This window comes from Labrus mixtus, chromosome 23 (genome assembly GCF_963584025.1).
Source record: "Labrus mixtus chromosome 23, fLabMix1.1, whole genome shotgun sequence".
Classification (NCBI taxonomy): Eukaryota; Metazoa; Chordata; class Actinopteri; order Labriformes; family Labridae; genus Labrus; species Labrus mixtus.
The window spans coordinates 20,222,977-20,243,141 of NC_083634.1; the positions used below are offsets into that span (position 1 = coordinate 20,222,977).

General features: G+C 41.5%; 3 protein-coding genes across 4 annotated transcripts; 1 reads left to right on the forward strand and 2 right to left on the reverse strand.

Moving 5' to 3' along the window:
* Positions 1-758: 758 nt before the first annotated feature.
* Positions 759-10,047, reverse strand: LOC132958846 (protein phosphatase methylesterase 1-like). 2 transcript variants are annotated; one of them, XM_061031925.1, is made up of 14 exons: positions 7,492-10,047; positions 6,505-6,694; positions 6,347-6,404; positions 5,802-5,853; positions 5,422-5,576; positions 5,200-5,290; positions 4,578-4,643; positions 4,247-4,370; positions 3,761-3,878; positions 3,604-3,648; positions 2,053-2,117; positions 1,671-1,738; positions 1,543-1,573; positions 759-1,302 (listed from the first exon to the last, which is right to left on the reverse strand). In XM_061031925.1, exons 1-13 carry the CDS (start codon positions 7,518-7,520, stop codon positions 1,552-1,554), a joined length of 1,083 nt encoding a protein of 360 aa, XP_060887908.1. In that variant the 5' UTR covers positions 7,521-10,047; the 3' UTR covers positions 759-1,302; positions 1,543-1,551. The 2 variants fall into 2 exon arrangements, with proteins under 2 accessions (XP_060887908.1, XP_060887907.1); XM_061031924.1 differs by having other exon boundaries at positions 4,238-4,370.
* Positions 9,955-13,179, forward strand: gprin3a (GPRIN family member 3a). Its single transcript, XM_061031922.1, has 2 exons — positions 9,955-11,552; positions 11,678-13,179. Exons 1-2 carry the CDS (start codon positions 10,178-10,180, stop codon positions 12,919-12,921), a joined length of 2,619 nt encoding a protein of 872 aa, XP_060887905.1. The 5' UTR covers positions 9,955-10,177; the 3' UTR covers positions 12,922-13,179.
* Positions 13,180-15,593: 2,414 nt separating this feature from the next.
* Positions 15,594-19,127, reverse strand: LOC132958689 (uncharacterized). Its single transcript, XM_061031667.1, has 8 exons — positions 18,987-19,127; positions 18,827-18,889; positions 18,265-18,467; positions 17,663-17,810; positions 17,416-17,536; positions 16,963-17,126; positions 16,228-16,375; positions 15,594-16,091 (listed from the first exon to the last, which is right to left on the reverse strand). The coding sequence occupies exons 1-8, from the start codon at positions 19,015-19,017 to the stop codon at positions 15,938-15,940; spliced, it is 1,032 nt and encodes a 343-aa protein (XP_060887650.1). The 5' UTR covers positions 19,018-19,127; the 3' UTR covers positions 15,594-15,937.
* Positions 19,128-20,165: the final 1,038 nt, after the last annotated feature.

Here is a 20,165-nt window from a genome sequence, read left to right on the forward strand (position 1 = left end):
TTTTTCAAAAGCATCTCCAATATTGATCCTAGTTTGAGCACATTTCTGCTCGTGGAGCTTATTAGAAACATGCAGAGGCTTTTTAGGTCGGGTACAATCACTTCTATCTGAACCACTTCTCTTGCCCGCTTCCATCGCTGCAACACCTGTTGACCTGATAACTGCTCTCATATCTGGCAAACCGAGGGGCGTCCAAAACGGCCGTGTGGGGTCGCCTTAAAAGCGCCTACCTTCTCTGGTCCAAACAAATCCAGAGCATTCAGGAGCAGAATCTAAAGTTAGAAGGAGGACATACTGGCTGCTGCATTGTTGTCAGAGAAGCCAGCACTTCAACATGTTTCCTTAATGATCAGATAGTAAGATACCTTTATCTTTTAATTCAGTAAACATGAAGCATCACTTTCACAGAGACACAAACAGGACACAGAGATGAATCACAGTGAAGTTTATACCGAACAACAACATTCATCTAAAGATAATGGTTAACGGGTGCTAACGCTACATACTGTACGTGAAGAGAATACAAAACAGAGAGCTTCTAAAAACTAACAAAGGAAGTTTAAAAATCATCATCCATGAGGAATAACTGAACAAGCTAGCTAGAGGAAGCAACAGTGGTTAAATAACAGGTGATGTTTTTACTAACGTAGCAAGCGCTAACATTAGCATGTTTCACTAATTGTACTGATGGTAAGAAAATAAAACATCATAAAAACATCACTGTGCTGAAAGTATATTCTTTTCTTTTCATCTTTTGCTTTTTGAGGAAACAAGTGAGATAACACGACCATGCAAGGAGTGTAAGAATTCTGTAAGATTTCAGTCTCATGCTTCAACAAATTAAATTTCATTACATCGTTACTTCTCAATTAATCAGCTAGGTAGCAGTGACCGTCAGCTGAAGTGATAGCTAGTGACTGCTAGTTCTGCAGTCCGGAGTCATAGCCGAGCCCCTGAGGGGACATGGGAGGAAGATTTAAAAAAATTAAAAAAGTTTTAGGTACTCTCCAGAAACTATCCCGTGGATACGAGAGGTCAGACAATTTCCATATAGCCCGTGTGCACTGTGTCCTGTCAGCGCCACGGTTTTGTTCCGTCAGATGGGTTAGGGTACAAAAACGGCTATTGTTGACTTTGGTTTTAATAAGAGCAGAACTGTAACTGTGCAACAGCTGGGTAACGTTTTGAAGGTTTAAAACTAAAGAGTTCAGCTACGTCTGCAAAACAATGAAGGTCGGTGATAAAAATGGACGTCTGTACTGGTCTTCTTCGGGCTGGAGGATGGAGCTCGTGTTTGCTGATCTGAAAGAAAACGTTTAAACAACGAGGCGTTAAAAGCGTGAAGAAGCTCTCAGTGTGTTTTTATGTTTCTGATTATTTTGGAGAAAATACTGTCGGCGGTCATTAAGCAAATTTGTCTTAAAAACACATTTTAAAAATCCTCTTTCTCTTGAGGTCTTACTGGCGTTGCTAAAAATGTTTGTCAGCACTAAAAGTGATTATTTTTACTTGATCTGCTTTGTCATCTGTTCAGTGTCTTACCTGCAGACCTCATCGTGATAGAGAGTTGGAGCTGCAGGAAAAAAAGGAAAGACGTTATCTTGAATTTTAAGTAAGCGCATATTTATGTTATTATCGTAATTATTCAACAAGTTATTTAGATGTTTTACCATTTATTTTCCCCTCTGACTTCAGCAAACTTGTGTCTGAACAGGAAGGAGGCCACAGCGTCGGCCACCTACACACGGATAAATCAATGTTTCATGGGTTAAGTGGAAATTCAGATGAATACAGTTGACCTGTATATTCAACTAAAATGACTCAGTGTAGGTGGAGATCAATCTGTCCACGTCTGCCACATGTCGACCATGATTACAACGTTACTGTCAACTGGAAAAAGTGCAGTTGATATAAAGTTCTTACTGCTTAGAAATCATCATTTAGATCAGTTGATCCAAGTAATGAATAAATTATCTTAATGTACAAAATAATTAATTGGGTAAAAGTACCTTTAAATTGTATTTTTGAGTACTTGAGATATTTTGTTCTTACTTTCTCTGGTGTGTCTTCTTGCACTGCATGGCCACAGGGGGGCAGCACCTGCATCATAAATTTACCTGGAGACAAAGAGAAAGACATGTACACACTCTGAACTGACTGTAAAACACACACACACACACACACACACACACACACACACACACACACACACACACTCTCCTGGGCTGTCACTTCCATCTGTTGACTGACAGGACCAGCCGTCTCTGGAGAGGAGCTGCCGCCTCAAGGTGTGTGTATCTGTGAATGTCCGTGTGTACATGTGTGAGCCACTACACGTCTCTGCCTTGGTGATCACGTCTTTCACCTTTCCGTCACAGTCAGTGTTGAAAAGTAAAAAATGTCAGCTATTCCCAACGTGACCGTGTTTCTCTGCTTGTGGCATTTTGTCTGTAAGACTACATTACCCATCAGCCCCTTGAACTTCAGTTTTCAAATTCATCTACAAATGAAAAACTCTCTCAAGTGGTAAAATTATAGTTGTATTTACATAATTTAGATTTACTGAGAACATTAGTTAAGTATGAAAAACCCGGTGTCTTTAAGGACGGTTTCACATCAGGGACTCGGGCCCAGATCTGAGTACGCTTGACCCCAGAGACTGGTTCATTTCATCAGTGTGACCACAAACATACCGTACACGGGTACCATGCCCGAGTCTGCTTGAAGAGGGGGTCTCCGCTGAGAAATGAGATCCAATGCAGAGCTGCAGTTCTTTAAATGGCCACTAGGGGCTTCTCCAAAAGTGATTAAATCCCCATAGAGCCCCATGTAAAAATATCCATCTTGTTGTCTCATCTCATGTTGTTAAAAATGGACGCAGTCTCAGTGACGTCTCTAACTGGTTTCCGAAACCACATACTACATACTTCAAATTTACATACTGCATGCTAACCCAACCGTTAGCATGCCGTTAGCAACAGACTAAAATACAGGTCACACGTCATTCTCCTCAGTCCGACCTCTGTTCAATGAGCTAGCATCAAGCTAGCGCGACCGTCGGTCTGTAAATATAATTCAACAACAATATGAGAACGGTCATTGCTAACACAGCTACGTAGTCATTTTAATATTATTTGGCAACATGAAAAATGTATTTCAGCTCGGAAATTTTATTTTAAGCGTACACAAAATTGCGCCGTACTGTGATTTCGGATCGTTTTACAGACTCAATGTGACGTCACATTTAAGTATGATTAGCATTAAAGTCTGTGGTTTCGGACACGGCCAAAGTTTTGAAGTCCAACGATGCCGGTCTCCATTTTGAAAATGCCGTCTCGACCAGAACTGCTTTTTGAACCAGACTTTAAACATTTTCAATCCAGCCTTAAAAATAAGTTCCCTGATGGGGATCCTTTTGCTTTTGGTGCCAGCCTCCAGTGGACACTCGAGGAACTGCAGGTCTTTGCACTATTCAACACTGGAGGTTGCTGTTTGGGTTTCTTCTACTAAAAGACCGTCCAACAAGTCTGAGCTCCTTTTTTTTTCAAACTGAGAGAAGTTTTAGTATTATTCTATGATACGTTAGCACGGTTAGCGTCTTACCTTGCATCTGGCCAATACTCAGATCTCTGTCCAGCCGACCGATACCTGGAAACAGTAGCAGTGTCAGCTAAGTGTGAAACTTCTTTTCACAGTTTGAATGTTATATTTTACAGCACGTCATTTACAGGAGGCCGTGCTTTGTACCTGAAATACCTACCGGAAAGTAGCAGGAGTTTGGGCAGGTTGCAAGCCAGGAAGAGGTTCGAGGTTCCTCTAAACCAGCCTTCCCAATACTTTTCTGACTTCGACAGGTCTATACGCCACTTATACACACTCTGGGAAGCGAACACAAGGAGTGACATGGTACTATGTTGGAGGTCGAGTATTTTCATACATGTTGATGTGTTGTTAGATGGAGATATTTGGGAATCAAAGTTAATGGAATTGCTGTTTTACAGGTTTTAATTCGTAAAATGTAGAGCCATGCAAGTCAATTCAAGGAAGTTCATCTACATGTTTTTAAAGGGTTAAAGGTCACATATACATAATCCACTTCACCATGTTGTTCTAACTCTAAAATGAGTCCCTAGTCTGTCTACAAACCCCCCAATGATGAGAAAAGTCCATCCTCTTCGTCCTTCCAATTAAACATTTCTTTAGAATCAGTTTTTCTTCGGTGCGGTTGTTTTCATACCTGGTTCACCTCTGAGGCCGCGTTTTCTTCGTCATTGGCATAGGTCTGATCGTTGGGCTCCTCGTTGCGCTCGACGACCACATCGGTCACCGGGCTGGCCTGCTCCAGAGAATCAGCTTTCTCCACCTCACACCTTAGAGAATTGAGAAGAGAGAGCTTCTCTAAGTGAGTCAGGAAGGGTTTCGTTTGTCACAGTGATGTTTGTTTTCTGTCCGTCTGGAAGTTAATAATCTGGATACTGAGTTAAGTTTCATCTTCACATCAGGAAAAGAGAATCAAGTGATTTTAAACATTTTTTTAAGACAGGATAAGAAGAAAAGCCAATCAGTAGATGACCTACCTTTTGATCTGACCAACCATTGACACTTTGGCAGATTCCAGGTTCCTGATTTGTCCACTCTTGACACTGAAAGAGAACAAACAGGACTCATCAGTTCTTCAGTTTATTCAGCTTTAGACTAATGCTCACCCTTTTCAGAATGGTTTAAAGGAGATCTATTATACTCACGTTCACCATAAATTACGTCAGTTTGGGACACCTATTGAATAGTGTTGCCAGATGTGTAGCTCAAAACCCTCAAGCAGTCCCAGATTACGGGCCCATGTTAACTGGGTTTAAACTGGGCATGGGCTAAAATCAGGCTTTCATTTGGGTTTTGGGTATCTTGGCCCAATCCAAAAATGGGTTGGATGAAGTCATGCCATTCAGGCTACGAACTAGGATACTGGGTGGGTACCAAGTGGTCTTAATTCAAACTTGGTGTTTCTTCACTTCAATGGTGCTAGCCCATGTTGGGCTCCAAGGACAAAGGACAAAATTAGTAGGCCCCCTTTGGGTATTCAGGCTTGGCTCCACATAACAGCCGCCACAACCCATTTTAAAATGACTATCCATCTTTTGAACTGGACTACAGCTGACCATTACTGAAATGAGAAATATCAATTGCTCCTTGAGCGCTCACCTCCACTCTATTGCATGCTCCATGGACTTGAAGGACTTGGGCCTTCCCTTCAGGAAGTTCTGTATGCTGTGAAGTGCGTCCATTGCACTGCCTATGAAAAGCAAAAACAAGACCAGGAGGTAATGTCAACATAAAATATATTTAGTTTTAAAAAAATACAATGAACACACAATATTGCCATCTATGTCTGAGTATTGAAGAGCCTCCAAGACTTAAACTCACCTTCCACAACATCGATAGCTACCAGCCCGACAGTGGTGGGTAGCAGCATGTTGCTGGCTGTATACACTGCGATCGCCCCCCCAACACCGTGGCCAATCAAGACAATAGGGGGAGGAGTCTCTCCGTAGCATGCTTGAATCACACTGGCTACATCACTGAGGAGAGTCAGGGAGCATGGGAGTGGTGGTTATAAGCTTAGCATTATTTGTAGCAGAACAATGTGTACCACAAAAGTTGATTTTGGTCCAACATGACTTGGACAAACATCGACTGAATTAACGAGACTAGTAGTGGTTCTCCAAGCAGCTCCCCTCTCGCGTTTGTAGTGTTTTGTTGTTAAAACAAGATAGAGGGATAAGTGGGTGATCGTGTGCTGTTACCTTGACATACTTTGAGTGGAGAAGTTGTCTAGTTGGTGGACCAGGGTTGCACCTAATGGAAAACAAACTTTCTCAATATCACAACTCAAAGTGCTCTACACTGATGTTGACAAAAAAGAAGATACTTTAGCAGCTGTAAATAACTTTATAGTCCCAGTCCCAACGTCCCTCTCCCCAGCAAAGTTTTTCAGCCCCTCCTCCCTCTCTGAGCGATCAGATTCAAAATGGGGTATGTTATCCCTCTGGGTCTATCTCAGGATCACGTTGAACCACCTCAACTGGCTCTTCTTCTATGCCAATAGATAGTGGCTCTACTCCAAGCTTCCTGCAGATTATTTAGTTTTATACGCTATCTTTAAGACTGAGCCCAACCATTATGAGGAAGAGACTAATAATGGTTGGTTGGTTTGAACAACAGAAAGTATAACAGCGGGAATGCTTGCCTACTTTCCAGTTTCCAGCCCAGCTCAGACGCAATCCACAATCTTGACATACCTACCATTTTGCATAATTATTTGATTAACCATTTTATTTATTGCCCTCACCATGACCCCTGAGATCCATGGCAAGTATCCTGCAGGTCACTCTGCTGGCAATGGCTCTCTGCAAAACAAAAAAAACACTAAGACAGTCTGCTGATATTAAGGATGTAGACACCATCAGTCAGCCATTCAAATATCTAGTTGACTTCACCAATACTCACAGTGAAGACGGCCCAGGAGAGGGCCGAATGTCCTCCTCCGTGCAGCAGAACCAGTAGAGGTCCTTCATTTCCTGCTTTATAGATCCTAAAGACATCCCTGCTGTCTGCCGGTCCCACGTTCACATCCTCCATCTGGTCAAAATACTCGCGCCAAGACACTGGCGAGAAGTCAGGCTTACCGCCGACCTCACTGGTCGACATGCAGAAACACCGAAACACATGCACTTTATAATACCCACACAAACTGTATACTTAGAGAATGAAAAGTCTGAGCCCAAAAAAAAATCTGTTTTTCATGTTGTTCATTGGTGGCGGAGCTTCAGCATCAGGGTGCTTGTTTACTGCAGTAAAACAGTTAAAAAAAACGTACAAATTATCTTTATTTGAATAATTATAACCAAAGACTGAAAAAATATTGCGGATGTAGCAAAGCAAACACGCATCGATTTGAGGTTCAGCCATTTTACGGACTTTTGGTTTGCACTCACTCACTTACTAGCTAACCATAACCATGTACTTCCACGGTTTGCCAACATGTTGAGTGTTAGCTTGGCTAACTAGCTAATCCATCATCGTTTCAAGATGTAGTCACTACTCTAGTTTATTCCTGTTGCTTATCCTTCTAGCTCAGTTTGCTTGTTAACCGGTAATTTTGCTATTTAAGTACCAACCCAACAATCGTATCAACAAGCAACTGGCAGCACCAGACGCTGCTAAAGGTCTAAATGGTTTTGCTGTCTTCTTGGCTAACAGGTCAATGGTTACCTATTGTAGTTTTTACCTTAAGTTTGTGTCATGTGTTGTCTCTACGAACCTGAGGTCAAAGGTCATATTTTGTTCTACCTTCTAAGAGCTCTCTTTATACTTTTAAAATAGTGGTCTCAAATAAAGTCTGCCCTCTGATTTAAGTACTTGCATACTTAGTTTAAACTTGCAAATGAAACGCTGTTGTATTTTTTTTTTACTAGAAAAAGAGAGAAGACTTACTGCTCTGTATCTGAGTTTTCCTCCAACATGTTGTTGTCTCAACGGGACGACGTCCAAATCAAAGCCTGTTTTCTTCAATCCGGAGTATTTCTGTGTCAGAGTCTGAAATAGTCAGCCAAGTTTTCCTTAATAAGGACAAAACAGCGGAAAGAGCTCCCCTTCTAGTCTTCTCCGTTCCACGTCCATCGATGAAATAAAAAGGCTTGCTGCTGGTGTAAGTACAAGCACAAACACACTAGAGGACAATGCCCAGTCAGCTGTTGCTGTCAGGTAGCATCACTGTTGCAGCATCCTGTTGGCTGAGACAGCTGAGGAAGGTGTGACAGGCGAGCTAATAGCGTCAAGGGTCAAAACAAAACAAAAAAGCTAAGGAGGCTTCAGCAGAACTGTGGAGAAGTTTCTGGTAGGTAATGCTACGTCATGACTCCCTTGGCCTCATTCTACATCTTTCTACATAAGTAAGACCTCAACTTGCTTTCTATTTTAATTCACAACCATCCAGGCTGAAAGCAAAACAAGCTCATAAAGATCTAAACAGTTTTTGCAACCAGCAAATCCTCCAGAAAGCCTAAACTGTATCTTGGCTCCTTCTTGATATGTTCTTGTACTTGAATTGTCTTTGTTGCCATCAGGCCATCTTGTTACAAAAAAAGAAAAACAGCTATCCTAAATTCTTCATCCCCACCTCAATCTGACAACCACTATTTTTAGATCCTAATTCATATTTTAGCACTTTGTATAATTTATTTGTCTTTTGCATGATGCAGCTGCCACTAACAGGATTTATTTGATTGATTTGGTTGGATGTGCTCAAATATATACTGATATGCATGGTCACCAAAGGTTGAATCCTTGTGGTTTTTATTTTATTGTTCTCAGACTTCAAGTAAATACAATAAAATTGTTCACATTTTACAAAGCAAGAACGACCGTATACCTCCAAAACATCTTCTGCAGATGGATGAAAATGAAACGTCTACATTTTTTATACAACCCAAATTGGGGACAATGGAGATGGTCCAGGAAGTCCATTAGATCCATTAATTTAAGGTCTAATCAGACATTGAACATTGCGCTATAAGTCATATAACATATTTCCTTAACGTTTATTTTTGATGACGGGATTGTAAATCATTCTGTCAATGTCCTGGAGATAATTTTTTAGAACAAGGGGCAAAGGATGGAAGTGGATAGAGAACAAAATGACGGAATGAAAAGTAAATCGATGATAACAAGGTGACAAATGACAATAAGAGAGGAAGAGCCACACCCAGAATATAAAGAAAGGTTTAAAAGAGAAAGCAGATAAAGAAATAAATAACGTAAAAAATGGTTTGAGGAACAAGATGAGGTAAAAAGACGAAGAAAAGAGGAACAGAGGAAGCCATGAAAAGAAGGGTTAAAGGAGGAGAGAAAATCATGATGATGATGATCTCCTCCCTCGTTCCCGCCTTCTCTTATTTATTCATGAGTGCATCCTCTGGTAGAGCACCGAGGAGGGAGCAGCTCAGGCTTTCCTCTCTGACTCAGCAGGCAGTTTTCAGACACCATAATGGGATTTCTTGGATCGCGCCTTCTTTGACCAACGAGGATCATGAATAGGTATGTAGCGACAAAATGAAGAGGAATCAATGGAAGTCATGACTTAAAAGAAATGTTTTATTTAACAGACTTTTTATAGAAACTATAAAGCAATGATGCTTGAAGCTGTTTCTGAATGTGGAAGTTTCAGGCACGACAGGGAAAAGGCAAACAAGCAAAAAATCTGATCCCAGGAGGAGGAGGTATCAGGGTGACAGAAATCAGCTGACAGAAACAAAATAATCTGCAATAACTGAGTTTATATCAAGCCACTAGGACATACAGTATGGTGGCAGCTAAAGATTGTTTACTACCTTCTTTGTGTATGACTGCTAGATCTGTCCTGTATTACACTGAACAACAAATAATAATCAATAATTTACTTGTCTTGGTGTGCCATTGGAGAAATGTGTTCCCTCCATTGTCAGTGTTTTTTTCAAAAGTTGTAATGTTTCTCTCCTCTCATGAAGAGATCCATCGTCATAAAATGTTCAAATCAATTTGGTACCACGGATCAATAAATACCAGATTGCTAAAACATAAAGTACTTAATACATTGTCATTTATTATGTATGAATAACTTCATTATTCTACTTGCCGGATAATGGTATACATTTGTCCAATCAGGTGCTGACCTTGATTCATACCTGCTAGAAACTTGGACACCATCAAGATGGAAACATCACCAAATGTTTCTAAACGAGGCAAGGATGTTGTCCCATCAGAGAGCTCGACTCCGGAGGAGGAAGGGCTTGCAGATGGCCTGGGTAACACAGATCCCAACACCAATTGTCGGGTGGAGCCTAATTTTAACCTCAACCTCAATCTGACCTCGCCAAGCAACCCCCGTGCAGCCGCCGAGACCTTATGGTTGCAAGGAGGGAACAAAAAAAATGATGGAAGTAAAGGAAGTGGGAAACCAGTTACTACAGAAACTGGCAGGCCAGTGAGCACACTAACCACCCCTGTGACATCACCTGGGGAGAAAGATGATCCATCACATCAAAACAGCAAAATTCCAGCTTTTGCTCGCTCACCAAAAGCTGATTCGGTGAACAGCAGAGGCGAGCAAAGGCTGAAATCCCCAAACCCAAAACGTACTCCTATGCTGAGCCCCAAGGCGGACATACACAGACACATTGCAGTAAGTCCGAAACCACTACGGGTTGAACAAACAACGATTGCTGGCAGCCCGAGAACAACTGAAAGGGGCAAAATACAAGGACTGAAAACAGAATCTGCAAGCCCGAAGCCTAAATCACATATTGCACTGACGTCTGAACTCACAACTAAGACTACAAGCAAAATAACAGTCAGCCTTAAAATGCAACCAAACAAGAAAGAGGATGGTGGAAATGAAATTAGCCATGAGCCACCAAAGACACTACACCTTCCTGTAAGCCACAAAGTCCACAATCAGAAAGGAGATTCAAATGTAGAGAGTCCAAAACTGGCAAATCGAACCCCAACAATCACAGCCAAAACTCAGAAATCAGACAGAGCAAGTGCAAAGCCCAGCGAGCAAACCAGACATAAAGCACTAACTCCAAGTTCTGAGATGCCTCCTCTGGGACAAAAATCACAAAATCACAAGGTTGAAGTGGCACTGCTCAGTACCAAGACTCCACAATCAAGCTCTCTCAGTCCGAAACCATCCACACAGAGGAGAGCTGCTACCGCTGGGACAAGAAACCATCACACAACAGGGTCAGAGGAGAATCTTGATAGTAAGGATTCAAGTGCTGCTTCTGGATCCAAAACAAGTTCAAAATCAAAAGACAGTCTTGATGCTAAAACTGGCTCTGATTCCAAAACCAGTCCTAATGCTAAAGGAGCAATGGGGTCAAAAGATAGTCTGGATTCCAAAAGTGGTTCTGCTTCCAAAACCACTTTGGGATCAAAAGACAGCTTAGATTCTAAAACTGGCTCGAATTCCAAAGCAAGCCCCGATCCTAAATCCGAGAATGGATCTAGAGATAGCCTTTCTAAAGTTCCAGTCGGTGTCAAGGCAGGATCAACCAGTCAAGTTTCAAAAATATGTGTTGGTTCTGGCAAAACAAGTCCAACAAGTTTGAAACCCAGCACTGATTCTGGTGTACTTTCTTGTCCTAAACCCAGTCCAACCAGTGTAACCTCTAAACCTTCTCTTCTGGCCCCTGGTTCTAAGACTGACTCTGTTGGCTCCATCTCCCCATCATCTTCAAGAACTGGTCTGTCTGGGTCCAAAGAAAAGATTCTCAAATCTTCGAGCTCCAGCACTAAACCCAGTCAAGTTCCAAAAGATACATTGAATACTTCAAAGTCCATACCAGTTCGGTCTAGTTCAAATTCAGCTCTAGCAGATTTGTCTTCCACCCTGACACTCTCTCCACGTCCAAGTTCAGCAAGTAGGAGCCCTGGATCTGGTCCTGCTAGAAGTCTTGGTACAAGCCCGGCTCAACTACACAGGGCGGTCCAGAGGAGTCCTGGTTCTGCTCCAGGTGAGATACATTCATAGAATTTTAACAAGGAGAATGTATGCATACTAGAATATGTATTGCAATAAAATCCAGCTTGAACCTGGGTTTCTTTTATATTTGTCAAAACGTTTGCTTTCTGTTTGCAGCTTCAGCCCTGCTAACTCCTTTGGCTGCATCCAGCCCCAAAACCAGAACCACTGTTTCCTTAACAATGAGGGGTGCATCCACACACGAGCCTGCAGCCGTTGGATCTGTTCCCGTGGAAACAAATGCCAACAGCACACCCAATACGACCAGTCTAAGTCGTGGTCTAACTTTTGATTCTATCACCAAGATTCCGGCGAAAACAGGCACTGTCGTTGAGGATAAGGAATTGAAACTGCCAGAAACTAAAGTGACAGTTGTAGGAGGACCAGTTGTATCCCAGGGTGCAGTGCAAGCTGTAGATGTTACTGCCAGTGTAGGGGCTTCACTGGTTACCACACTGAGAAAACCAAGCCACCTGGGAGTCTCAAATGCCATTACCACTGGTAAAGATATCCCAACGTCAAGGGCAACAGGTGTGGGGAGTAAGGTAGAAGAGAAGAAGAAGGGGAAACAATCTCCCCTTTGTCCTACTCCTCAAATTTCCACTCATGGGAGATCCAAGAGAGTAAAGGACATCGCCACCATGACTGACTCCAGTGAGAGGCTTGATCTGCAGGCAGGGGAAAGAAAAGAGGTGGGCATCCAAGTAGAGGTAGATCTGTTTCCCAGCTACCCTCTGATTGGCTCTCCCAGCTGTCAGTCAGGAAGTTTGACCTCGCCGACAGTCCCTTCACTGTGCTGCATCCCTGCCGGTCAGCCGCCCTTTCAGCATGTCTGCCAGATTAATATTGAGCTATGCAGCCAAACCGAGCTTCCTTCTGCTGTGACGGACAAGGCGAGTTCCCTCCCCGCCTGTCTGCGCACATACAGCTTCCAGCAGAGCTCCCTCATGTCACAGCTACAACCAGGACAAAACCAGGACAGAGACGTCAGTGCTGAGAGCATCTGGGAGGACGAGGAGGACGAGGGTGCAAAAGGAGTCGACAAAGAGGCATGGGAGCAAAATAAAAGGAATAAAAATCAGAAGGATGGGACCGGGAAGCCTCAGGAGGTGGCTCGGGACGAAGAGGGGATGACCTGGGAGGTGTATGGTGCCTCATTGGATCTGGAGTGTCTGGGCACGGCGATCCAGTCCCACCTGGAGTCGAAGATTCGTGAGCAGGAGAAACACATCACGACTTTGAGGAAATCCATCTGCTCCACTAACAGCCTGAAAGGGTATAGGTTGAAGAAGAGGCAGAAGAAGAAGAAAAGAAGAGGGATTCTGGGATGCTGCAGGAAAGCGCCCGCAGTGGCAGACTGAGAATCAGCTCACACTAATATCAAACTTTAAAACACAACACTATGAAGACAGGGCATGTTTAACCGTTTACAGCACTCTCTTCTTCATGATGTTTGTTGAGGCCTTCAGTCTGAGAGGCCTGCATGACTTCACCAGAGGTTAGGAATCAAAAGTAATAATGTTTAAAAGAACTCTATTTTATTAAAATGGAATTATCTGAAATTAAAGAGCAATACAATCCCTCATTGGGTTGAAAATAATGGAAAATATGATTTTATAAAAAAAATACAAAATGTTGTGACCTTTATAATGATAAACATTTTGACAAACTTTTTAAAATTAGATTTTAGTTACGTCTTAATTTGTCAAAATCAGCAGCCCAGTCAGTTTTCTTTGGCCCAGAGCTTCAATTTTTGTTGATTGCAGTTTCACTTTAGCGTTGTTATTGGCAAGGTGCTGGGGTCAAGTTAGGAATATTAAATATGCATCGACCAGTTAGCCTTCCAAAACTATAACTGTAAACACCAATGTTCTTGCATACAGGAATCAAACCCTGATCTCTTTAAAACCCTGTATTTGTTTTACCCATCCATGGACCATGACCTTGTCTGCAAGTGGACTTGTGCATCGACTTCATGACTTCAGAGCCTGATCAAAACAATGGGCTAGCGACTAGTTAATAACATAGATTAGACGCAGAAGTTTTAATCAGGCTTTAGCTTCACTTATCTTAAAGATCTGCAGAAGAGTTAATCTAGCCACCATCTGCCATTTCAAAACCTCTAAATTCTGTATTTTGATTTCTTGCAGTGTTGATAAGTATTTTGGAGCCCTGCTAGCTCCCACCCTCTTTTACCAGTCTTTATGCTAGGCTAGCCTCTGCTAATTGCTCCCATCCCCCAAGTTTATACTTCGACAGTTATGAGATAAACGTAGACAAAGAAAGAAAATGCATTTTGTTCCTTTATCTAACAGAATTCTCAGGAACCATATCTTGATTGACTTGATATTTTATGGACTAAAGCTTATCTTTAATATCGTATTTTCATAACATTACAGTTTTCTACAACTACTAAGAGTCATATATGTTTCCTCTTACTTATACAACACTGGTTACTCTGAGACAGTGCTCTCTAAAGTAATGATACTAAAACATACTGCGAGCCAGGTAAAAACTCATTACAATAAGTTGTCTCCAGTGAGCGGTAGAAGAAATTCAGCAATACTTTGTTTCCTGTGTACTTTGAGTTTTAAAGAGCAGTGGTTGTTGAAGTGAACTGGAGACGACAGCAACTCTCTACTCTGTGCTGATTGTAAATATTTCATCCACTTCCTTTTTTTATGAAACGCGGCACAAACCACTCAAGCACTCGAGAACACAAAGCTGTACATGTGTGTGTGTGTGTGTTGGATTGTTTTCAGCAAATGCATCAGATGCAAAGCATGTCACTTTACTTCTTCAGTGTTTACTGTAATTCACAGTCCTTTCCTTTCTTTAACATGTTTTATATATTTTTTGCAACATTCCTCCGGATGTTTTGTTTCTCTGACATTCCTGTTCTTTCCTTTACCTTCTTTTGCTTTCCCTTTGCTTTAAATGTTTTAACTTGTAGCTTGATCCAAAGGCAAGTTGAAGATCTTGAAGACATTTCACCTCTCCTCTGAAAGGCTTTTTCAGTTCTAAATTCCTAGGGGAAACTAGGATTAAAAACTCAGCTAACGATTCTGATGCGAGTCATCCTTGATCATTATCCACAGAGGCTTACATTTCGAGCTCCGTCCACTATTAAGTTTAGAACTGAAGAATCCTTTCGGAGGAGGAAACGTCTTCAAGATCTTCAACCAGTTCAGTAGCCTTTGGATCAAACTTCAAATTTGCCATGACCTGGATGACTGAGAATCTACGCAGACATGTCACTGTTATCCTCGTCCTCCCATGTCTTTCATTGCCTGACTGTCATCTACTTTCCTTATTTTATGTCTGTGTAGGTTCTCAGTCCTCCAGGTCATGGTAAATTCAACGCTTGATCCAAAGACAGCTGGACTGGTTGAAGATCTTGAAGCTTCAACCAGTCCAGTTGCCTTTGGATCAAGCTTTGAATTTTCCTCATTTTACTTTCTCTTTCTACCTTCCAATTCCTTTACTGTCTTTTCTTATTCTTAACTTACTATCCCTGTCTCCATGTTTTCATCCCCGTCTTTTCCTCATCCCCGTCTTTTCCTCATCTACATTTCCCCCCCCGTGACTATCTTTCCCCTTCCTTTCCTTCCTCTTATTTCAGGTCACTTCACTTTAGTCACTTAACAAGAATGCAGTAGCAAGTTTGGCCTGAAGGGGGCGACACACAGACACAGTTTCTCTGCTTAGTTGATGTACTATGTTGGTTTTTGCTTGTTTCTATAATGTGATCAAAATAAAATATGTTCTCCTGCTTCTCTGTTTCTCTCATGTCGTCACATTTTTAAGCCTTGTGGTATTTAGAAAACCAGTACATCAGATGAGCTTGATGTTCACCCATTCATCTGCTTGTCCTCTTTTCAACCCATTTCCTCCCCTTCCTCTCACTCTAAATCTCTCCCACTCCTTCATCCAATCGTAACCCTCTTTCATAACTCCTCTGTTAGTGGAGTCATGTTGGTTGTTTGAGCACCGGGTTGCTCCTCTGAATTATTCAGAAACATTAAAGTCATGCTCATGTTAACAACAAAGTCCCTCCGCCATGTTTTATTCACTCTACGATACACTGAGGGCTCGCATATTTCAGTACAGACATCTTTTGTACAGCAGTACAATCTTTTTGTTTACATGTATTTATCCAAGGAGCATTCAGATTCAGACTTTACTCAAGTTTTGACGCAGAACGCAGATGGAGTCTTAAAGCTCGTGATTCTACAGTAATGGTTTTAATGGACCAATGAGAGAGCAGTTTATTGGACCTGGAGCGCTGGCAGGTAATGTTTGAGGGTCCAGGATGTTCTTCTATTGGTCTTGGTTGGGCCGAGTAGCGTGGACATATTGAGCTCTGTTGGGGTTTTTTCAGTATTTGTGAGGTCGCTTTGTGAGAGCGTCAATGCCTCTGACAGAGAACCAGCTGTAATGAGACGATCCCTCCTCTGAGTGGCGACAAGTGTACATCCCCTCGTCAGCTTTGGTCACTGCTTTCAGAGTCATGTTGCCTTCAGTTTGAATCCTGAGAAATAAAGAACGAACACAGTATCACTCAGTGTTCCTTTTAAAGCTCAGCTAAGCAGTCCTATCTGAAAGCAACAACTGTAATTCAAAGATTCAGTTGCTTTTATACTAAATCATATACTAGAATATTTGACCTGATCCGACGGTTGTTCTTGTAGAAGACAGCTCTGAAGTTGGAGGTAAATGTATTCGTGGTTTTGTTTCGGTGCAGACAGCGCAGCATCACGTCTTCTCCCTCCAAAACAGGATGCGTTGGACTCTCCAGGGTTACGTTTACACCAACTGAAGAGAGAAAGATCATTTTAACAAAATTGCACAATCTTTTCAGCTTGCTAACCAACTGTTAGCTTTTTGCAATCCTTGATACTTTGGAGAGCTTTTATTGGCCTGTGGCACATGTTTGTAGACAGTTTATGAGAAATAAAAGTATTCAGTGGATGCTTTCTAAATGTAGGCTAATCAAGTATCCATTTATCCATCATCCATCCACCCAGAGAGGCAAAAAAGTCAGCTAAAGACGTAGTTTTCAACCAACTTATTGAGCAAATGTTAGCTAAACTAGCTAGAGACAGGTTCATATTTCTGGCTAGAATTATGAACCTGCTCTTCTTCTTGTGTGTCTTAACTGTAAGAGCCCATTGTTCAAAACATTTAGAGATGGTAAAGGTCATTTTGGGGGAAAAAAATATTCAGGACAAGGTTCAAAATATCCATGACTCAAGACGCACAAACTGCCATTTCAGTTTACAGCTGATTAAACCAGGATCTTTGTGATGGTAAATGTTGGCATTCACTATTAAAGTAACATATGTGTATCCATATACAGTGCTTAAAAGATTTTAGGGTGATAAAAGACACAATTTGCGTACCAGTGGTGGTAATGTTGAGGGCGTTACTCCTCTCTCCTGATGCATTTTCACACCAGTACAGAACGTCTGACCAGGGATATTCAGAAGTGGTTGTGCAGGACAGACGACCATCTGAAGACGCTTGATTGGGACACTCTTTGATAGTCCCCCACCATTGGTTAAACCTGAGAAGACAGTAACACAATGGCTTTAGAGATGTTAAAATCATTAATGTCAATCACTTTGGTGGACACTGAAATATCTTAATATCTATTAAAGGGAATGGCATTCGTTTTTGTTGTCCTCAGAGGCTGAAATCCACCAGCTTGGATGAACCGCTGACTTGTCCTCCTACAGGCCAATTATATTTTTATTTCTTGGTGAAAAATCTTGACAGTTATTGGATTAACTGCTATGAATTAAAGTACAGATTTTCCTTGTATCCAGCGCATGAGTTCAAGTAAGGAGGCCAACCTCATCATCTTCCACTGAGAGTTATTGTCAGGCAGCTGGCAGCTCAAAGTAAACTGCTCATCATGGAGGAACTGGCTCCTGTTGTGGCTGATAACGTCTATGGAGGCTCTGGGAGAGGCGTCTGTTATTGGGGTAGTGACATAAGTTAATGTATATCATAAAAAATAATAAAACAACCCAACCATAACCATGGTTGTAATATTTTATAATGTGTCTTCATATTGTAGAATAAGCATTTCTTGCTAACCAGCCACCCAGATTATACGGTGCCAATCATTGACAAAAACATCAGGTAAGCTGCCATCATCGTCACAGGTGTAAACGCCTTGGTGCTCATGGGTAACAGGGCCCAGGACAAAGGCGATTCCTGTAGATGCTCTCTGCCTCACTAGGACCTGTTCAAGGAGACAAGACCATATTAACAACTAACTGTGATTCTCATCTCAATGTCACAGCTCATAGCAACTGGCTGTTCACTTTAAGTGTAAAGTATTGCTTAACCGGTTTGTCTATGTTTAAATAAAGCTGATTTTGTTAGCCAGCTATGAAGATTTGATTGCGTTGCATTTTTAAAAGAAGCCCTGCTCATGACTTGTACACTCACACTGTGGAAGCTAGCGCAGAATGCTATCAGGGGCTTAATGTGAAACCAAACACTGGGACACCAATAAAGTAAAATGGTGTAATGACGGCAGAACTTTTCTATGGAGCTGTTGCTTAATCACAGTTTGTACAGGTCTAATAACTAAGGGGTTTTGGGGCTCAAGGAAGGGTCACTTGATGGTGTAAAAGAAAGGAACCTAAAAATAGTTTCTGTAAAATCTTGGTAAAAAGGTTGTTTCCCCAAACCGTCTTGGTCTTCTCTCCAGGGCCCAGCTTGGTCCAGACCAGTAGCAGGTCCATCTTGTGACTGTGGTTTCCTTCGTCAATTGTAGTGCAGTTGATCTCAACAGTGTCGCCCTCACTGAGGTACCAAGTAGGAGAGACTTTCATTTGTGTTGCCACAATTTCCACAGGTTTCTCCTTGGTGTTCGACTCCTGCGACTGTAAATCTGATGCCAAAAAGAAAACGAGGGTAGTCCATGCTTTAATAGTGTTGCTTTAAATGTATATATGGGACCTACCACATGCTGGACGCGTGTCTTATGCCATCAATCTTAAAACCAGCTATCATCCAGTGTAGCTAGTGGTTAGTGGTAAATAATCTAAGCCAAGACTTCCTTTCCATGTCTAGCCATTGTTAGCAACTTGAGAAGTGAGATTGGAGTTGCTTTTGGGAGTTGACTAAGAGGGAATCGTTATTATTAAAGCTAAATCTACATTAAAAGTTAATCCACAGTTTGAGAAATAAAACATAACTTGATGTTCTGCATTAAATAGAAGATTCTGAGGTGGCTGAAAAACAACTCACTGCGAGATGAGGATCCATCAGAAGTGTTTCCCGCATTCACAAAGTAGATGTGAACCCACAGCACTGAAAACCAGAGTGAAAAGTTACAGGTAACTGTGCACGTTTTGGAAGTATTTTTGTGAAGTTTTCATACTGAATGACAGTCGAGGGATTCACTTACAGAGAAGTCCACAGAGTAAAGTACGCCTCATCTCGTCTCGTTTATTGACCACCGATGAATATTGAAGCTGCCAAAATGTTGAAATGATGAAAAGCTGTGGAGGAAAGGTTTTGGTATTTTTCCATTGATCTTTACGACATGTGGCTCGTCTCCAAGTCCTCTGATTGGTCGGCCCATTGTAGGTGATGTTTGATTTTTTGGTCCTACAGATTAAAGGTGAATCTTTGTCAAACACACAAGAGAACAAGCTTTGTGTGTTTAGCTCATTTCTGTCTCACTGACTGTCAATAAAAACATTTCTTTAGACTTTAACCTTTGCACTAGTTTTTGAGACTTCACCGCAGTGACTGAAAAATACTAAAAGGAGGAACTCTATAACGTTTCCTCTACGAAAGAAGAACGCTGGAGGGCAATGTTTCACGATAGAGAAAATATAATGATGTTTTCATCTTTGGAGGGGCGCCCAACAAGAGACGCCATTATGTGTTATTCCTATCTCATTAGGCCTTTTGTCCTTTAGGTGAAAAATGATCAAACTTTGGATCACAATGACATGGTTCTATGTGTAAATAAGAAGCCACCAGGGGGAGCTGCTCCAACATGAATCAAAAATGCAGAATGGCTTCATCAGCCCTGCAATGAAAAGTGGACGGGGACATTTGAAATGAAGAAATCTGATCTTTACATGAGTGAAAATAATAATACTACAGTGGAAAAACTCACTATTTAACATTTAAAAACTCCATTCAACATTGTACTTACTGTAGATTATTAAAGTACTGGTTATAGGCCGGCACGATATGAGAAGGAAATGCAATGTGCGATAAAATGTTCAATATTCCGATATCGATATTGAAATAAATAAACCAAAAAATAAGCTACAACTCTGTTCCCATGTCTATCTGCTGATCTTCATGTTTTATACATACCTGTGTTTTCCACAAATTAATCCAAAATGAATCAAAAAGACAGTTTTCTTTTCTCCGATAAATTTGTACTAATTAATCAGACCGTAGCGTATAGCTAGCTTTAGAGTCATCTGACTGCATCACTTGGCTGTGAACAATATTATATATTACAGCTGGTTACAGTTATGAAAGAATCATCATCATGAAAGGTGATATTTCAGTTTATGGAGCAATTCAGTGAAATTATAAGTAGCCTACTATTGCTAACAGT